Genomic DNA, 20068 nt, shown 5'->3' with positions numbered 1-20068 from the left:
ACGCAGCATTCATTTACTCACTGGCCATTTTGTACCAAGAACTAATGGCAAGGGATCAAACAAAAGTCTATAGTACTCAGTTGGGAAACATGATGTTCATGCTGTGTATTAAAATCACGTGTACAACGTGGCTTGACAGTTCAGACTGCTGCAATCAAACAGGGCTTTGTTAACAGAGTTTCATAGAAGAACCCTTCATGCTGGCAGTTGGGAAAAAGAGAGAGGAAAGATTATGAAATAACTGAGCACACTGCTGGTTTGTACTCTCAGAGTGCAGACTGCTTCACAAGAGTGGTCAGATTCTTCTGCAAAAACAAAAATGTTTCCAAATCAGCTACGGCAGCAGCAAATACAGAATACGGATATTCTTGGAAAATAAGTTCCACAACTCCAGACTGTTTTTCCAGAGTGCAGTAGCATCAGGCACAGCAGGCAGCCACAGGGAAGGTGTGACTTGAAGAGGACAGAATACGCAAGCTTATAAAGATAAGAGCTTTTCATTTTGCTTTTTGCAGACAGAAAATTGGAAAGGCACCTACAAATATTAAACTAGAGCTGCCGGTTGGCACCAATACTGAATGCAAACCCTGGTCATCTGAATCAAAGATCGAGCCTACAAAAATAAGTAGTATATCAGACTATTTTAGTCTTCTCTTTGAAGATCATTCTCTAGATATCTTCAGTCTCACAGTCCCAAATGATGATCAGTTCTGCTCTGTAACCCTCTAGCACAATGCCTGATGGCTGGAGAGAACACACTACTATCTGGATTCTTAATTATTTCTGAGCAGAGAGCTATTAATAAAATTTAAAAGTGAAACACCAAAAAAAACTGTACTAACTAAACCCCTTTCAAGATCTCACAGTGAAGAAAACGAAATCCATGGGAAACAATGATTAAGAAATGCCTTTGGCTTACTCTCACAGTAAGCAACGAATTCTGGATCACAATTTCCAGTTGAAAATACAGCATGGAACAAAATCCCCAAGTGCATGCAAGGCAGACATCGAAAATATGTTGAACACACACCAAATGATGCATAGGAGTAATTTGAATTTGCCACTTTTCTAGGAACTGCATCAGATAGAAAAACATTCAGGTAGGCAGGTCTTAGATATGGGTCTTAACATCAACATGCTCTAGAGCTAGATATCTCTGATCTTCTCAGGACCAAGCTTTGATCTCCTGATCTGACTTAAAAGTTGATTTAAAAAAACAAGTGCAGCAGGATACTCTGAAGTGTCTAAATATAAGCCTTCAAGCTACCAGGCTTTTCAAGGCTATGAGGGACAGAAGCAGACTCCATACATAGGGTTTAATTCCTGCAGATAGTGTCTGTGTATCATTTATCCTTACACCCTGGGGCCTTGAATACCAGCAAATGGATTTGCTGGAGAGGCAGGTGATACAGCTGCTGGACACCAGGAGTAACCCAGCTCAATGGTCAATTCTGATCTTGACAAACCACCAGGTTCAGACCAAATTCTGAAGAGCAAAAAAAAAATTCAAAAGCTACAAAACCCCACTGTAACTGAAGCAATATTCAAAGGGACCCACAAAAAAATAAAAATTACAAAGCTAAGCTACCAAATCAAAATGAAGTAATAGGGCTTCAAAAGGTTACCACAAAACTCACATGGAACAGCAACAAAAAGCTGTAATTTCATCAAGTGGTTAATATGAGATGTGACTGATTATGGACAGGAAGAAATCAAAGCCAGGATGTCTTGTGTAATCATCCAGGTTGAGGCAAAACAAAACAAAAACCCCAAAATACGACATTATTTAGTTTTCAGCATTTAGCATATTACTGAAAAACATATGCTCATTAATTTACCTGCATCCACTGCTGGACTGATTGTGTTCAGAGTTTGCAATCATCAGACTAAATGCATTTGAGCTTGAACTAGAATAAGGAAAAGAGGAAAAGGATTAATATCTGAAAACCTAACATAAATGTTGTTGTTTATTGTAGCTTTTTATTTTCCTATTAATGACTGGCTACCCAAAAAAACCCAAAGAATCAACCAAAAAAAAAATCCCCAAAAAAACCCAAAAAACCAACCAAACAAAAAACCAAAACAAACCCAAAACAACTACCAAAAATCCTCCCCAACAAAAACAAACAAAAGCCCCGAACCCCAACCCAAAATTTTAAAAGCTTCTGCATGGTACAACAAGTGGGCACTAAAGTCGTAAACATTTATCTATGCACCACAGAATAGCTTGAGTTGAAAAGGACCATAAGGATCACTGAGTCCCAACACCCTGGTCCTCACAGGACTACTACAGAGGTCGTTCTTAACATAGCTTTGCTCTGTCCAGTAAACTATTATTGAAAATATTAAAATAGCATATGTTGCATCCTCACACATAAGAATCAACTGATTCTTATCAGGTTTTAAAAGTTGGTTTACAAGAAAATAAATAAGGTAAGTCAAACACTCACTGGATGAGAAGAAAGATGCCAATTATGCTGGCAATGCAAATACCAACACCAGAGACCTTTCCTTTGTTAATTATATTACATAATTTACATCACATGAGAGTACAACTTAAGTACCACGCTCAGCTCCATGCTGAAGAGACTTTATATCTTAGTTATTATTTAGAAATATTGATTCAAATGTAAAAAGTCTTTAGGGGCAAAAAGAAAAGCAAAATGTATTTAATAATAGCTACTACCTTTTATGACAGTCTGAAGATTCCATGAGCATTGCTGAATCCTTCCCATTTTCATCAGATTCATGACCATGAGAATCATGCCCACTTGAATAGTTTTCATTTGTGTCATTTCCACTGGAGTCATTTCCACTGGAATCATTTCCACTAGAGCCACTGCTCATTTCAATATCTTCCTGAAGAACTTCATGCGAGTGTTCAGGCTTTGCTTGAATTTCTGAGTCTTCAGCAATCATCTGGCTGTGGTCACTTGGAAGTCCAGAATAGTCACTCATCTTGAGCTGCTCTTTTAAGGAGAATGACAGAAAAACGTTTCCACTGATGCCAGGCTGCTGCTCAGGGTTCTGCTCCTCAGTGCTAGAGGAGAACCCCCAGAACTTGACAGAGTCCGTGGGACACTCATCAGAAACACAGCCAAGACCAAGAGCAAATCAAGCCATTTTCAGAATTTTCACTCTGTATAAGTTCTGTTTGGAAATACAGATGCACAAATCTGAGGAGGAAGGGAAGGAAGAAAAAAAAATATTTTCTTGTTTGCCTTGCTGACAAACTGGAATTCACACTGATATTTGATTTGAATAAAGTAAAAAATTACATGCATGGTTAATATGTTCAGCATTTGAATGGTGAAATTTGTCAGTTAAATTGAAAATCTCATAATGTTTTATCATGAAATAGGTAAAAAACCACACAGAAGAAAGCTGAATAAACATGGAAAACATCCTGAAAAGATTACATGCTCCCTTGTTTTCTATTTTTTTTACTTAATACTTGTCAGTATTGCTGACAATAGACAATATAGATTTGGATAATCACTATTATGAGTTTCAGTGCCATTCCACTGCCTTTCAGTTTATCTTGATAAAGAAAAAAATTCTATTCAGACATCAGAGCATCGCTTATTTGGTTTGGAGGTAATTTGGATTAGTCTTCTGTTTTATATTGGGGTTTGGTTTTCTTAAGATCAGTTTGGAAGGAAAACTACTGTACTTTTAATTTATTTCTTTATACAAAATCCATGTAGGTGAACAGACAGAACATACAGCAGGAACAGGGAAACTAAACACATAAACACACCTAATCACCACCACCAAAAATTCTAAGGCATTAATAACCCTGAGAATAATTTTATCTACTGATTACCACTAATTTGGGGTGTATGATAAAAATTTCTTGGAAAAGTAAGGTTAAAACAAAAAAAACCCTACTTTTAAAACAAATTCTGATGCACCAGGCTCAAAAATCAGACTGTATACAGAGATGAATCAAGGACAGACCAGTATTGAAGTATCATCAAAAGAGAAGTACTGGAGAGCAGTTAAACTTTATTTATCTTTTAAAAAGATCATATTTAACCTGACTCACATCCTCATCCATTTCAGCAACTCCGAGACAACAGTGCAAAACCATGAACTAAGAGTCTTTGTTGAGAACCTCTGTTGTTTTCAAGACAACAGAACAATGTGTGTTCCTTCCTCTTTGTCCCTTTAAAATATTCAAGATTACAATTATTAACTAATAAGCCTTCGAATGGTATAACAGTGAATAAGAAAAAATTCACAACCCAGTTCTGTTAATATTAACTACAGCAGTTTTGTCTTAAGCACATAAATAAATAAATATTTAGGTATTTAAGAAAAGACTGTAATGGAAAACATTCACAATAGTAATTTAAAACACACCATGATTCAACTCCCCTCAAAGCAATACCACATGGAAGCTATTTTCTTACCCTCCTAATTGATGTTTTTCCAAGCATTTTACATTTATTTTGCATTTTCCAGAAAACACTACTTAACTCCTCATTTGGTCAAAATAATATGCAAGAGAGCTGCTTTCATTTAAAAGTACAGTTTAAGGACATTCACTTAAGCTATCAGTAATGGCATAAAGATAGAAATAATTTTCTTTCCCTACAAGTTTATTCACAAGTGAATTATAGGTAAATAATTATAGGTGTATATAATTCACAAGTGAATTATATTATTATAGGTGATAATAGAAAAATGCCTTTCAGTAGAGTAAAATATACTTTTTCCTTCTGCAGGTATTCCCTTCAGGTATTTTAATGCAGATAAAACAGACCTCCTGTGATGCTGCTGTATTGAACACTATACCCAGGCACTGAATTCCCCCTCAGGAGCTCGGCCAGTTTTTTCCCAGGACTAAGGTTAACCACTTCTGTCTTGGAAATTACATAAGCAGAGCATGCGATAAAACAGTATTTGCTCCGAGATGAAACTGCAGGATTATGTGACAATGGCACATTCTCTGGTGGCCAATGATTAACTGGGTCAGATAGCTCACCTGGGGCTTGCTCTCAGTGCCACAAGGAGCTGACACTGCCCGTGCCCTGCCGGGACACTCGGGGAGCGGGGCTCCGCGGCTCGGCCAGGCGCTGTCCGTGAGCCCAGGGCTGCAGGGCAGGGCCGAGCTCGGCCAGCCTGGCGGGGGGACAGGCACCAAACCCGCCCGGAGAGCCCCGCGGAACGGGGCACGGGCAATTCCTGCACGGACAGCAGCGGCCTGAAAGGTCGGGGATTGAGCCCTCTTCTGACCCAGACATGGGGCAACTGAGAGGAATTTTAAACACTTTTATTCCATTTTCAGTCTCATGAGAAAGGTGAGACAATACAGATGTTATTATTCACACCATCACAATCAGAAGTCAACTTTCCTAATTACAATACATTATAAACGCTTTTTGGCCTTTCAGCTTTAGTCACACTATGTTGTAAATGGTTTAAAGCTAATAATCTAAAATTACTTCTCATGAGTCCTACTACAATGCATCTTTCTTAGTTCTATTTCTCTAAAATATTTAGCCTTATTTGTAAAGCCATCTTGTCGAATTCTCTACAGATTCGTTTTCCACAAAAATGTGTTGATCCCTTTGCACCCAGGGGATGCTCTTCCCACTGCTGTGCAGATCAGAGCACGTCTGCTTAAGTAACTGCAGCCTCTCAAAAGCCATTTCCCACGTGTCATTTATCCTGTTACTTCTCGGAGGACACCAAGGTTGTAAATCTCTATGGAGAGTTCCATGAGTGAAGGTAATTAACCCCATCATGATTCAAGTGAAGCTTAAAGAAAAAAGGCACTCACAGCATTGCCTTAAAGGAGGTCTGAGGTGTACAAATGTAAGGCAAGATCTACAATTTCTCATCCTATATTCTGTACCCAAGTTTGGAGTTTCTTCCTATTTTCCTGACAAAATGCTACTTAGAAAGAGGTTTAGATACATGAGAAAAAATACTGCCATAATCAAAACACCACTGTCTGTTAGGAAATCATGTTTTCTTTAGAGATAGGGAGAAAGAGCTCTCACAAAATAAAAAACTAAAAAAAAAAAAAACTTTGTGCTGCTATATTTACTCATATAAAGCAAACTATGTAAATCACTACTGATAGGTTTATAAGCATGAACTACCAAAGACAGACTCTCAGAATAGCCCTAAATTCTCTGAAGGCAATTAGCCCAATATAGCAGTAATGCAGTATTAGTAAAATTGTGCTATTTATAGGAAGAGCAATGACTGTGCCACAGCTTTCCTACTCTGATGTAAGTATTTTGTGGTTTAGTCTTTAGGCACAAGAAGCCTCCTGAATTCTGGTGCCAGAGAGGATTACATGTGCTGTAGTATTTCCAGCCATGAGAATTGTTCACAAATACTTTTTTTGACACAACCTTTCCTTGGAAAATTACTTTCCCGAAGTATTTTCTGTAATCTTTAGAAGTCTAAGAGGCAATAAAAATGTGCCATAGCTAGCATGTACAGTCTTACAGTTTGAAATTCTTAGTTGTTAAACCACTGGTGAGTAATTTTTTCCACCTCCAAATATCATCTCCTCCCTTCTTTCCATGACACTCAGATTAGCTTCTGCCAGGTATCTGTAGGAAACTTCAGCAGTGTTTCCTGAGGGTAGAGAATTGTTCCCAAAATAAATAAATAAATAAATCTGTATGCTATCCAATAACTATTGAGGAATTTCCTGTAACTACTGAAACAACAATTGATTGATTTAATGACAGTCAATGTTTTAAAAAACATTTTTCTTTTAAGGAATGAGTACAAATTCAGACAGTCACCAACAGAAAAGAAATAGACACTGACCCTTAGGAGATACTATGTGAACTTTTTTCCTCTTGATACCTGGCAGAAATTTCTGTCAAGAAGCAACTCAGTCGTGTTACTTCTGGTTCTAACTAACAACATGCCACAACTTCTGCAGCTTTTACACAACTAATAACTACATTATAGTGACTACAATTTAGATCACAAGGACAACCAGAAAAAAAAAAAAAAAAACAAAACAGAGTATTGGAGTAATGGAGAAAACACAAGTTTGTCATCTTTAAGGGTATGTTTCAAAAAGAACTGGCTCAGTTTGGGCTGGAATGGTTTTCTTAGGCAAGACTAGAAGATTAACGTCACTGAAAGTCAGTCTTACACAAAATTTCTTCAGTTTCAAAATCTCAAAAGCCTCAGTGCCAGAGGAACATACCAGAGTAAGGAATACAGGAAGAGTAAAGAGGAAGGAACAAGAAAAATATTATGATAAACTTTCAAGAGCTTCTGAAGAAAGTGAACCCTTCCTAAAACAAGGCTTTACCTATTTGGGGGAATCTTGGTGCTTTTTTAATTTATAATGTGATGTTAATATATGCCCTAACTTTGGAGATACTTTTTTAGAAGAGATAGGAGTAACTGTGAAAAAAGCTCAGGCTGCCAATAGCCCTCCACTCTGCTCTGCAATTTAGATAAGAAGTGATGCAGCTGGCCAGGCTTCACTCTGAGCAGAGCAAGAGCTTTAAGTGGAACATCTGCATGCAGACACCAGCACTGCGAGAACACTTCAGGAGCACAGACGGTCAGACAGCACAAAGGGATTAATTATCTTTGAAACTAATCTCAGGGAAAATGACATAATAAATTGCACATATTCATCCCACTCACATGCTTGAATGAATTCCCAATCACTAACCAAACAACACTGGAAGGCAAAAGCTTGCATGTTTTCCCGGTCTGAGGTTCTCTCTCGTTACCACTTTGAGGAAGGTAATTACATCCCATACCAAGTTCAGTAAGCATCGCAACATGGAAACATGAAGAGCTCTTTTAGGCTTGATATTGAAAGAAGCCAGGCTTTTCTTTATTTTCTGCTCCATCTTCTAAACTTTTAAGGGATGTCTATTTTGACTCTATAAATAAAAACTTTTTAAAAATTAAACTGGCACCAGCTAAGCCTGATTTTACAGCAGCTAGCTCAAAAAACCCAATTCTATTCTCTCTGGCAAAGACTAGAGCTTTCCAAGATCCTGATGCAGTGTGTGAAAGGCACCATGATTCCACTGAGCACTAAGGACAAACGTAGGCATTGATTTGCCAGGTTAGATATGCAGCAAAGGTCTGCTGGTTATTCATTACCTACAGTTGCTCCTTTATTCTGCAGTAAGACAAAGGAAACAGCCTGAACTTTAACATCACCAAAAAAGCACACCAAAATACGTATGGTCAAATGCTGAAAGTAATTGAGCTTGTTTGTGAAAAACACCCTTAAGAAGGGTTCTAGAACACCAAGGAGGCAGATTTCTTCTGAAACAATAACTGTAAACCCAAAAATCTTGTTTTGGCAGAGATCTGGTTATATTCAGAGAACAGATTTTTCCAGATTTTTTTTTTCACACAAAAAACTATCATGTTTAGTACTGGCATATAAAGGATGAGAAACTAACAATCCAGAGTCAAAATTATCCAATTCAAGAACTGAGTAAGAGGCAAACATCTCATGATTTGAGTCTAAATTCACAACTACTATCAACTTACCAATATTCCCAAAAAAAGCAAGAGCCACACTACATTTTATGCCTTAGACATGTGAATATTCAGGTATTCTTAACTGTACTAGAACCTATGGGAGACATTCCTAATGGATTAAATTTTACTGAAGATCTTGTCAACAAGAAAGGTTTCCAAATGTCTTCCAGATTTTTGCTTTGCAAAACTATAGAAGTTTTTTTATTTAGATGACAAATAACTAGCAAGAGTTTAGTCAGATCATGCAATTCTAGATATGATTGAAAATTAACATCTACAATGAATGCATTCTCTCTGTGCAATTAGACAATAATTAAACGCTTAGGAGTTAAAAAACATTAAGAGAAAATGTTGGAAAACAAACAATAATCCAAAAAGTGACTTGTTCACTGTGCAACTTCACCAACATTGAGAGCTTTGTGTTTTCCTGGCAAGCAATTAACAAATACCTTCACTAGGACTTTTCTAGGAAGGGGGAAGGGAAAAGATGGCAATATTCTCATATTATATGAAACCATAACAAAGATGCTCAATAATTTATTGCAAGATCTTTTTACTTAAAAAAAGGAAACTTTTTTACTAGATTACTTAACTCACTCCAGATAATCGTGAACAAGTTTTGCTCTTTTTCTAAACAAGCAATGAGATGTCAGTGTCAATAAAATTATCAACCTCTAGTATACCACAAACGTTCCCATAAAATCTGAATTTCACAATATTAATTTCACAACTTTTCTATCAGGATTCACCTTTCAACTCAAGAAAATCCTGAACACAAGACTCTTATTTGCCTTATAAGGGTCATCTTCATTAACCACTGCTTTCAGCTGCCACTTTTCAAAGGGAACTGATCAAGACACAGCCTTGTTCCAGAACCATCCAAGTGCCACCCAGAATTTATAGCAGCACCTACACAGGAAGAAGTCAGCATCAGATCAGGGCCCTGGCATCCACAGTGAGGATGCTTCCAGCCACATTGTTTCCTTGCTGAAGAAACTCAAACCTGAATTTAAGAATAAGGTTTAAGGCTACAAAATGCTTTAGCTTCAAATAAGGTAACTCCCAGTTTATAACCAAAATATTGTTCTGAGTGAGTACATATATGTGACGGAAACCCCAGTTTAAAGATAACAAACAGAGAACAATATATTTTCTGCATAAGCTCTAGAGGAGCAGGAGGGGAAGCATCTTTCTACTAGTATGAATCATAACAATTACGTGTGTTTCTTACCTGTTTGTTCTATGAAAAGTTGGCAAAAGTGTTTATCAAGCTCCCTCCCAGCTAGCATCAAAAGCATGAGGTGCCTAGGTCCAGAGTCTCTCACATGCATTTAATTCTTGTCTCATCCTCTTCTACTGGAAATCTTTGACCATTACAGAGTCCGGACACCTCTATAACTATAAAATATAAAAGAAATACCTGGGCCCCCCAACAGTGTCCTCTTCAAACAGATACCAGAGAGATGCTCACAGCTATGTCACTCCTATGTAGATAAATGTTGGTTAAACATGAAACTGTCATACAGCAAAGGAAGAATACACAAATTTGCATTTTAAACACTTTTGCTCTGAAATAAGGTCTTAAAGAGTTTTAAAGTGCATGTTCTGCACGAGATAAAATAACATTAGGATTCACAATCAGAGTGGTATCACACTATGTACAGTCTGCACAGGCTGACACAACCACTGGGAACACAGGGCTGGCGTCCCTAGCAGGGCACAGAGCCAAATGCCTGATGTGGTCAGCAGGAGCTCCAAGTACTCATCAAGTTTTGGTTGCAATATAATTTTATTGCTCCCTGTCACAGTAGGATTGGTAAGAGTATTAAAGATTTTACCAGGCAGTTACAAAATTTTCACACAATGATTGAGATCAAAAGAGACTTCTGGAGGTACCTTGTCCAACTCCCTATTCATGCAGAGCTACCTAAGAGCAGGCTGCTCAGGACCACCAAGAGATGACTTTTGGCTATCTCCAAAAGTGGATATTCCATGGTCCCTCTGGGCAATCTGTTCCAGTGCTCGCTCACTCACACTCTCAAAAAAGTGTTTCTTTAAGGCCGGAAGTCTGTACTAACAAAGCCCATTAACACTATTATTCTTCCTAATAAAAAGTTTCTCAAGAGAGACACTGGGAATTTTGATGAAAAACAAAAAAACTGAAAGTGCTTCTATGAAATCTAGGAAACTAAGTCTGTTGGTGCATGCCACTGCCATGTGGCACAAATGAATGGTATAAAGAAATCAGAAGTTCAGAAGACCAACATTTGTGTGGCAGACAATTACATCATTCTAAGTGCTTCATCTGAATATGCAGAAGAAATGTTTGGAACAGTGTTCAAATCCCAAGCTAACCACTCTGGAAGACAGCCATGCTAGCATGCCTTAATTTAACAGGCTGCACGCCTACCAACTGTTCAAAGTACATTTGTGCTGGCCAGACTAAAGGAAGAATTTATTCACAACATTCCATCCTGCATGACATCACGAAGCCAATACAAGTTCTAAAATACTCAAATTACTATATAAATCTGTAAGCACTGGTTCTTTAAATGTTTTGCTTCTGTTTTTATAAACTGATAATACAGTATTTAAATTACAGGCTTTATCTCTGACCACAAGAAGTGTTAGAAATTGCTGTAGCCAGAACTACGTGCAGATTTCACAGTTTTTAGCCTGAACACTAGAAACGTGGAATGTCTTTCAGCAACAGTAAAATCCTTGTTTAAAGACAGCTCTTGCAATTCCTTCACACTAACTCAACTCCCTGTAAAATTTCAATTTAAAAAAAGAAGTTAAAAAGGTATTCAGAAGTCTAAGTTTGAAGATACACTTACAGTGGCAGCACGTACCACTTTAATTGTGTATCATATTGGTTTCATGTATTTAACATATTTAAGAAGACATTAAAATATTAAGAAAGACTAGTCCTTGTAAGCTACTAAAAATTCTCATGATAAGTCTTTCTACAGTTTAATGTAAAGTAAGACAAATCTACACCAACAGGATTTTTATCTGAAACAAAATGCTTTGTTTGAGTGACTTGTATTTAAACAGTCCGAACAGAATTAGAGGCAGCCAGTTTTACCTGTTTTCTATTATTTTTCAGAGGAAATATACAGGTGATCGAGTATGCCCAAGTCCCAAAACACTAAAAGAGTTCATCTACAGATGGCATCTCCAGTAAAGGGTTTTCCACAGAAGGAAGTCTAATTTGTTCAGTTCACAAAGAAGACAGAACTTGTGACATTTCCTCATTTCCTTCCATACTGACATATCTCTATTCTAAGCACAGAAGACTTCAAATATTATCAAGAAGTGAAAACCTTGCTGTAGGAACACACCTGTGATACGGGAGGCAAACCAAGTTGAACCAGGTTCACTTTCTGCAGAAAACTGAAGTCACACCTGCAGCATTAAAAAGAGTCAGCTTTTAGAACCTATTCAGATCACATTTTCCATAGAACAACAGAATTGTTTGAGTTTTTTTCTCAATCATTTAGACTGAACAGAGAGTGTTAATGCTCAGAATCTCAGTTACAATTCAATCTGTATTGCAATATTACAGTATTATCCAGATCAGCTGTCTTTCCTATCTAGGACCACTCCTGTGGCATCATTAGATCACAATTAATGAAAGCACATTACAAATTTTCTTCCCATCACAGATTACATTTCTACACCATTCTCCTTTAATTATGCTTCCCTTTTTGGCTCCAGTAACAATCAACTTTCCTTAATTTTCAAAGCAAAGCAGAACCAACCAAATAATACTGTTGTAAGTTACGACTGACTTTTTTTAATTCAGGTTAGAAGCATAATATTTTCCCTTTTCTTCCTGAGCTATCATCCTGATTATCTAAGTAACAGTAGGCACTTGGTTTTCTGGACCCCGAAATTTTCCTCATAATTGAAAGTTCTTTAACACCTGCAAAAGCAATCAAAAAGATGGAAGTTATTAATAAACACCTGCACAGGAAACAGCGCAGATGCAGCACTTGATACTGACACTACACTAAATTCCAGTTTCATAAAGATTTAGAGAAGCCATAGGATATACTTCATGATTTGTGCAACATGTCTTTGGAAACATAAAGCCCTGAAGATCTCTATTTTTGGGCATTCTGACACTGCATTTCAAAGGAAGTACACAAAAGGCAATAACAAAAATCACAGAGACACCTCCCACACTCCCAAGTTCAGAGTCATTAAGAAAGAAGTGATATCACAAATCACCTTCTTGGGTACAGCATAAAACACTCACCTCAATGAATGTACTAATCATGGTCTTTCCAAATATTAAAGTGTCATCAATATATTCCTATTAAAAAAAGGAAAAAAGTATATCAGGATTTGTAAGCAAGATACAAGTTTATTATAAAAGATAAATCAAGTCCATTTCATAACGCAATAGAAGTCAAATCATGAAAAATTTGTCCTCCACAGGTGAAGAACAATTATAAAGACTACAAATACAAGATGAGAGGAAATGAAACAAAATTCTACTGATAAAAGTAGTCATTACTGTAACCTAACTTCTACATTGGTTCCTTGAGCAACGCCCAGAATAACTACCCACTGAAATCTGTTCCCTTTATAAACGTAAGAAACCACCCCAAATTCTCATTTCTGCCAGACTAGAAAAAACAGCGTATTTTACCCTTTCAGGTAAGAATTCCTTGTGCTGTTAAACCCCACCACCTGTGCTGAAGACTCCATAATGGATCTAAACTGATCCCCAAGAGCAAATAGAAACTGTCTCTCAAATTTATACTTCCATCTTGAATAAGAGACTTGGCGCAGAGCCAAGTTTAATTGCCAACAAGTTGGGTATTTGCCATTAGAAAACAAAAATCCAAAGAGCAGCCTGTGCTGAGACATCTTGTAAAGACACTAAACACCATCTCCTTCACATGCCCCATACTGTTTTCTAGACACCCTTCTTTACAGCTTCCAGTCTTAAAAAAAGGTGCTTTCTTAAAGGTACATAAAATTATTTGCATGCAGTGTGGATTTTAAAAAACACCTTATTTTCTCTGTAACCAGAAAATGCCACTGTCTTCCCAAGTGGAACTGGAGAGACAATTACGTACAACATCAATAGTCAGAACTCTTAACTTTTACATGTCAACTCTTGCCCCTTTTAGAAAAAAATGAAAAAAATTATACATAAAAGGTTGCCAAGTGTTTTTACAGAAAGGAGAGAAAAATTATAATATCCTGCCATGCAGTCATGTATTTCACCTTTATTATAGGTGAAACTAGATTTAAAAGTATCTTAATACCATACATCAACTTTAGTATTTGTTGATATCCCCATTAAGCAATATATTTGCATATCTACTACTCCTTTAAGAAAAAGGACATACTTTCACCACATTTACTGTAGTTCTAGGCTAATGCTGCTCCTCAGACATTGCTGTGGTTCACAACCTATTCAACATTTCAATCAGAAGCAAAGTCCCCTTCTGGAAGATCCTGTGCCAAATAAATCCTTGTCCCCATCACATTAACAATCCACTCCAAAGTGCAGCAACCTAACAAACACCATGTACCTGTCCTAGGAGTTGGATGTATTAGTACTCAAGTCACAGGAGAACCATGGCAGAGATGTAACTGAAATCAAGTAAGTGCTTTTATACACTGAAGATCTTTGTACAATTAAAGAAGCTAAGCAGAAACATAAAAGTACATGTAATAAGGTCAAGCACAAAAACTGTACTAAGATACAAAAGCTGCAAGGAATAAGGAGGATAGGAAGTGAAACCAAGAAAAAAAGACAAGTACTAGACATCCTCACCACTTCATCTTGTCTCCCTAAGCTTCAATTACAATAAATTGCAGGTGTTATTTAACACTGAATTGCCTCTCTTTCAGGACAGGATGCCAGAAAGGCAATGTAGCTTTGGTTCTACTTTTTAAAAGTCAGTTCTACTTGTAAAAAAATCATCTATACAAGGAAATCTCTGCCCATCTCTTACTATTCTACCTGTAAGAAAAATTAAGTGTTAAGAATTACCATGGTCTGCTCAAAAATAGTTGGAAGTAAAACAAAAGTCTTTCCCAGACATTTTGGCATACAGATGAAGTTTTTTTTCCCAGCACCAAATCCTGTCAGGATCAACGCTGGCTCTGCTTGTACTGAACTTCTGCAGAATCTCCTCATCCTCTTGCCCCAAGAAATGCTTTCTGTATATTTCATGTAAACAGCATGTTGAGTCACTACCCCTTCAGCATCCTCAATAAAATTTTCCTTCCTATTGGGAGAAAATTAAGGAAAAATGAAAACCATATTCCATGCTTATATATGTTGTGGAAGGTAAACTTAGCCTCACTTCTGATTGTGTTCTACAAGCAAAGTTGTCTAAATCGGATTACCAAAATCGTAAGAGAACTCATAAGGCTCCTCTAGGACTACCACACACTACTTCAGCAGCAGCAGATCACCAGCACATCTGTACAAAAACTCTCACATACACAAATTCTCATAACTTCCCTTTCATATGTGGATAAGCAGGGAAAAAGTGCACTTCAGAACCACTGCCTGGGCAGATCACAAGAAACTCGGTGTATTGCTGCCGTCCCTTGGTAACTCCTCGGGAGGGACAGAGAACCAAGTAAGAGGATCCCGTGGTGGTGCAAACCCAGCGCAGCCATTCAGACCAAGATCCCATCTACACCTGAAGGTCGCCCAGCAATGCAAAGCACAGGCCCGGAGCCTGCCCATGCCGCAGCAGCGCTGGCAGGAGGGCGCCACAGGCTGCAGGGGCGTGCCCGGTGATGTGCTAAGCCGCTCAGCCGCGCAGCAATCCCGGCACGGACAGCCCGGCATGCGCGCTCCCATGTGTTCGGTGCCTGCCTACTACACACGGCTGCTGGCTCCCGGCAGAGTCACTGCAGAGATCTCCACTCGCTTCACAGACACTCAAAGCATCCCACTCTTCCTCATTCTGGTCGTCTCTGCCACACTATTTCACAAAAGGAGCTTGGGGCTGCAAGAAATCCCAGCAAGAGATGGCAAAACTATCACCCTCTGAACTGTGCTTTTGACTGCCACCTTCTCTTTTCCCATGTCCTTTAAACATACTTCACAGAAAGAAGTCTAAAAAGAAACACCCTCATCCCCTCACAACCAAAGCTCTAAGTGTCAGAAGGCAGAGCCCTACAAGCAAAGGGAATGTAACTTTTAAAAAGTCAGTTCTACTTAAGAAAAGCCTTCTGCACTAACAACAACCAGTAATATTGCAGCCTGACCCCACAGCAGGGTTTAAGTTTAAGGAAGCAGTTAAAGCAGGAAAGCAGACAGACACTTTCTACACAGGACACAAAACAGCAGCAGCATTACTTTCAAACCAACGCTTTCTGCATCCAACTTCATCCATAACCAAAAGAACAAGTAAAAGCCCTTTTGAGTAGCACAACAGTATCACAAAGAATAATACTGGTATTAATTTACTCTGTTGCTGTTCAGTGCTTAACAAGCTAAGTTAACATAATGAATATTTAAGCAGTTTAAAACTTGCACTACAGGGATGTAACTGAATGTGGAAAGTATGAATGAAGTAAGATAATCCAGTTAAAAATCTCAATAATCCTCCATCCTTACAGAGGAATTCTAGGCCATGCAATCAAAACTGGAGACAAAAACTCCTTCTCAGAAACACCTGATTATCTAATAATTATAATGTGGTAATGTTATGAGTATAATACAGTGTCTACAGGACACTCATGCCAGCTATTACACAAGGCCTTACTAAGAACATGACGTTCCTTTTAACATAGGCCAGCCATAGCAACCCAATGGAAAACACTGCAGTTGATCTAGACTAATGATAATTTACTCGTTCTACTGGCTACTGGTAATCTTCTTGCTTTTAAACCGTAACAAATATACCTCATCCCATGGTAACTTGTTCATTTCCTTATTCTTTCAGAGGTGATTTTTTTTTTAATGCAATAAAAGTTTTTTTTTTTTAATGCAGTAAAGCATATTCTAATACTGTAAAGATGTTAGAGAAATAAGGGTGAGGCAAGAACCCAGGAAAAAGAAAACTGTTTATCAGTCTGTATCTAAGCCAAACACTTCCTGGTCATAATAAATGTCTGAAGTAGAAGAAACATCCAGAACTCTACTGCCAATCACTTTCCCCACTTCACTCTATTCTCATACTTTGAGACTAAACTCCATCAATATCTCCATTTACTAAAAAAGTTTATTACTGTAAGAGCATATTGTTCAAGGAGAGGTTCGAGGAAGTTTATCAAGTAAGCTGTGTTGTTAGACACTTTACAGTCAAATGACTGGAGGAAGAGAAAGCAGAGAAGGTATTATGACAAGAATATGCTGGCTCTTCAATGCCTCTATGTGGAAATCTAAAATGAATAACAGAAAATTGTAAAAATGAGGATTACTTAGATTTTCACCGACAGAATTTGTTTGCTAAAATGAATATAGAAAGTCTATAACAAGTCCCACCAACGGACAAATAAAAAAAAATTCCAGCAAAACCATGCAGTCTTTGAATTATAAACAAAATAAAAAAAACTTGCCAAATATGAAGAAGTGCATAAAAGAAAAAAAACTATTTCTATGTCTTTTCCTTCTGAACTACATCAAGCCAAACCAACAAAGGATAGACTATCCTCTTTCACTGTAGTGAAAGACACACATTTATGACACCCAACTAAAGTATCTTCTTTCTGCCTTGAAATACACACTTGAAATGGCCAAAACCTGAAGGTTTTGGTTTACTTTTCTTCTTCTACTCCAGGCCAAAGGCCATCTCTTTTCCTCTGTGTGTTACTAGTGAGGTGAGCAACCTCCACAGTTCAGAATCAGGACTCCACACCTCAGGACAGTGTTGTCATCTTCTCAAGACTAACATCTAGCTTTACATGGAGCAAGGACACAGTCCAGTCCTTCAGTGAAACTTCCCCACTTTGCAGAAATCATGCAAGTTTCAAAGACAAAGGTAAAACAGAAAGAACATAAAAGCACTCAAACCTGTACAAGCATAAGCAAGAAGGAACTTGATGTTACAGTGCAACAATGTGGGCACTCTCCCTAACACAAATCAAACTGTGGCTGAAACAATACTGGCAACTTGGAATGTTTTCTCACCATACTAATCAGGTTTTTACTCTACTTCTGACTTGATATATACTCTTACCACTAGAATCACTAGATAATTTCCACTTCTTTCCCTTTACTTGTGATAACTATTCAATCTCAGATATCCAAGACAATAAATCTCAAAGTCTTGCATTTGGAAAAGAAAGACATGAGCTTATAAGGAAGATGGAGAAAGACTTCTTATCAGGGCATGTGGTGACAGGATGAAAGACAGTGGTTTGAAACTGCAAGAGGGTAGATTTAGATTGGACATATGGACAAAACAGTTGGACTTAAGGATCTCAGAGGTCTTTACAATTCTTAATGATTCTGTTTCTTTGATCTGAATCAGTGCACAGTCTCAGCCAAGTTACTTTTTCACTGGAATACACTTGTGAGGCACGGTAGTTTCCCAAGTACCTGGGACCTCATACCAACCTCCTGTGAGGCCTTTTTAAGCTCCTATGGTACACAGAGAAATGCTGTCCCTTTATTAAATACTTACCCTATTACGAAAAGTCAAATGTAAAGCGTCAGCTTGACTGCTGCCACGCTGCTCACCAATTTGCATGAAACTGTACTTACATAAAGGGTTTTGTAATCATGCATGTAATACTATGCACTAATGTGAACAGCAGCACAACCACACGTCTCAAGGAACAGAGTGTCTTACAGGTACATGCAACACAAGAAACAAATGGACAGCACCTGTTGCCTGCTCTACCTGTAGCTCACACATCTCGGCAGCGCTGAGATCGGTTCCTCGCTGCCTGACAGCTCCTCCCGCGGAGCAGCCCGCCCGGCCGGCGGGAGCCGGCTCGGTCCCCCCGCACTGCCGCCCCGGGGTCCGCGCGCTCCCCGCCGGTTCCCCCGCTCCGCGCCCCTCGCACGGACGTGGCCGCAGCCCGCGGCCGGCAGGGACGGCGGAGCGGAGCCCGCCGGGGACCGGGTCCGGCCCCGCCGCCTCCTCCCCCGCTCCGGGCCGGGGCCAGCGCCGCCCCCCGGAGAGCCCGGTGCCGCCCCGGCCCCGCGGTGCCCCCGCTCCCGGACGGGCGGGGGCCGTGCCGCACTCTGCCCCGCACCCCGCCCCGGGAAGCGACTCACGGCCGGCCGCCGCTTCCCTCGCTGCGGTTTCACGGGGAGCGGGGGGGGCGTGTCACAGCCGCCGTTCTGAGGGAGCCCCGAGTGCCCCCTCCCCGGCGGGCCGGGGCCGGCAGCGGGACGGACCCCGGGGAACGGGAGCGCCCCGCGCGCGCAGCGTCCCAGCAACGGGAGAGCCCCGGCGCGCGGGTTACGTAACCTCGGCCCGGCGGGCGGAGGAGGCGGGGGAACCCCCGTGCCCCCCGCGACCGCCGCTCGCCGCCCCCTCCCGCCGCTCCCCGCGGGTTCCCCGGCCCCTTCGGGCGGCGCGGAGCGCGCCCGGCGGGCCCCCACTCACCGCGCGCGGCGCGTCCCGCCGGCCCGGCGCGTCCCGGCTCGGGCTTCATACGGGCAGAAACGTGACCGGCCGCCGCGCGCCCGCCCCGCCCGCGCGCCCATTGGCCGCGGCCGCCTGACGCCAGCGGGACGCGCGGGCGGGGGCGGGGCGCGCGCCGCTGCCATTGGCCGCGCGGGCCGCCGCTCACTTTACATAAGCCTCACGTGTGGCACCATGTTTCCACCGACAGCCGCGGCCGCCTCCCGAGCCTTCCCCGCCGCCGGCCCGCCCCTCCCCTCCCCCGCGCCGCCGCCACCACCGGGGCGCACTCACCGCCGGCCCCTTCGCCGCCTCCCGCCGAAGCCGCGGTAGCTCCGTTCGCCTCCGCCCGCGCCCGCCGCTACGGGACCGCCGGGCCGGGGAGGATGGATTGGGGGCCGGTGGTCACGTGACGCCCCCGGGGAGCGCGGCTCCGCCCCCGCCCGCTCGGAGCCGCGCGTGACGTGTCGCGCGCGCGCGCGGGCGGAGACCGTTGGCGGCCGAGCCCGGAGCGGGCCCGCCCTGAGGGCGGCGGGGCGGCCTGGGGGGTCACCCTGAGGGGTCACCCTGCCGGGGTCACCCTGCCGGGGTCACCCTGAGGGGTCACTCCGAGGGGGTCACCCTGAGGGCTCACCCTGAGGGCTCACCCTGCCGGGCTCAGCCCGCGGGGCTCACCCTGCCGGCGCTTGCTTCGCTTACATAAGGCAGCAGCGCCCGTATCCCGTTTCCCGGTGCTGCCGCCCGCGCTGGGTGCACGCCCTGAGGTTTCCAAAGTGCCCCCGCGTATTGTTCAGGCTGCGCCGGGTCACAAAGCAAAGGGCAGCGCAGCAGAGCGTAGGGCTGCAGCTTTCTCCCGGACCGGCCGGCAGCATCAGTCTGAACAGCTACAACCATGATTGATCTAAGAATTTCCGAGCTCTTAAATGTATGTACTGTTCTCGGCAACAGTATTTCTGCATGGTGACACGTTACCATACAATGGCTTTCCATTCCAACTG

General features: G+C 41.2%; 1 protein-coding gene across 6 annotated transcripts in view; it reads right to left on the bottom strand.

The window, feature by feature from the left end:
* PER2 (period circadian regulator 2) overlaps window positions 1-19473 on the bottom strand; it is a 45927-nt gene extending 26454 nt beyond the window's left edge. Inside the window, exons 1-6 of one of the 6 annotated variants that reach the window (XM_021555762.3) lie at window positions 19365-19473; window positions 12767-12823; window positions 11847-11910; window positions 9734-9894; window positions 2687-3176; window positions 1839-1907 (exon numbers count right to left, since the gene is read on the bottom strand). In XM_021555762.3, coding sequence (XP_021411437.2) covers window positions 1839-1907; window positions 2687-2958 — 341 coding nt within the window. In that variant the 5' untranslated portion in view covers window positions 2959-3176; window positions 9734-9894; window positions 11847-11910; window positions 12767-12823; window positions 19365-19473. Of the gene's footprint in view, window positions 1-1838; window positions 1908-2686; window positions 3177-9733; window positions 9901-9922; window positions 9987-11846; window positions 11911-12766; window positions 12824-19052; window positions 19153-19364 lie in introns of those variants that run through there. The other 5 variants (XM_021555758.3, XM_021555756.3, XM_021555755.3 and 2 more) reach the window with 5 other exon arrangements.
* Between the last annotated feature and the right edge of the window lie 595 nt (window positions 19474-20068).

The sequence above is a fragment of the Lonchura striata genome, chromosome 10 (genome assembly GCF_046129695.1).
Source record: "Lonchura striata isolate bLonStr1 chromosome 10, bLonStr1.mat, whole genome shotgun sequence".
Taxonomy (NCBI): domain Eukaryota; kingdom Metazoa; phylum Chordata; class Aves; order Passeriformes; family Estrildidae; genus Lonchura; species Lonchura striata.
The sequence above is the reverse complement of the archived record's forward strand: the minus strand, read 5'-3'. Positions and strand labels throughout refer to the sequence as shown.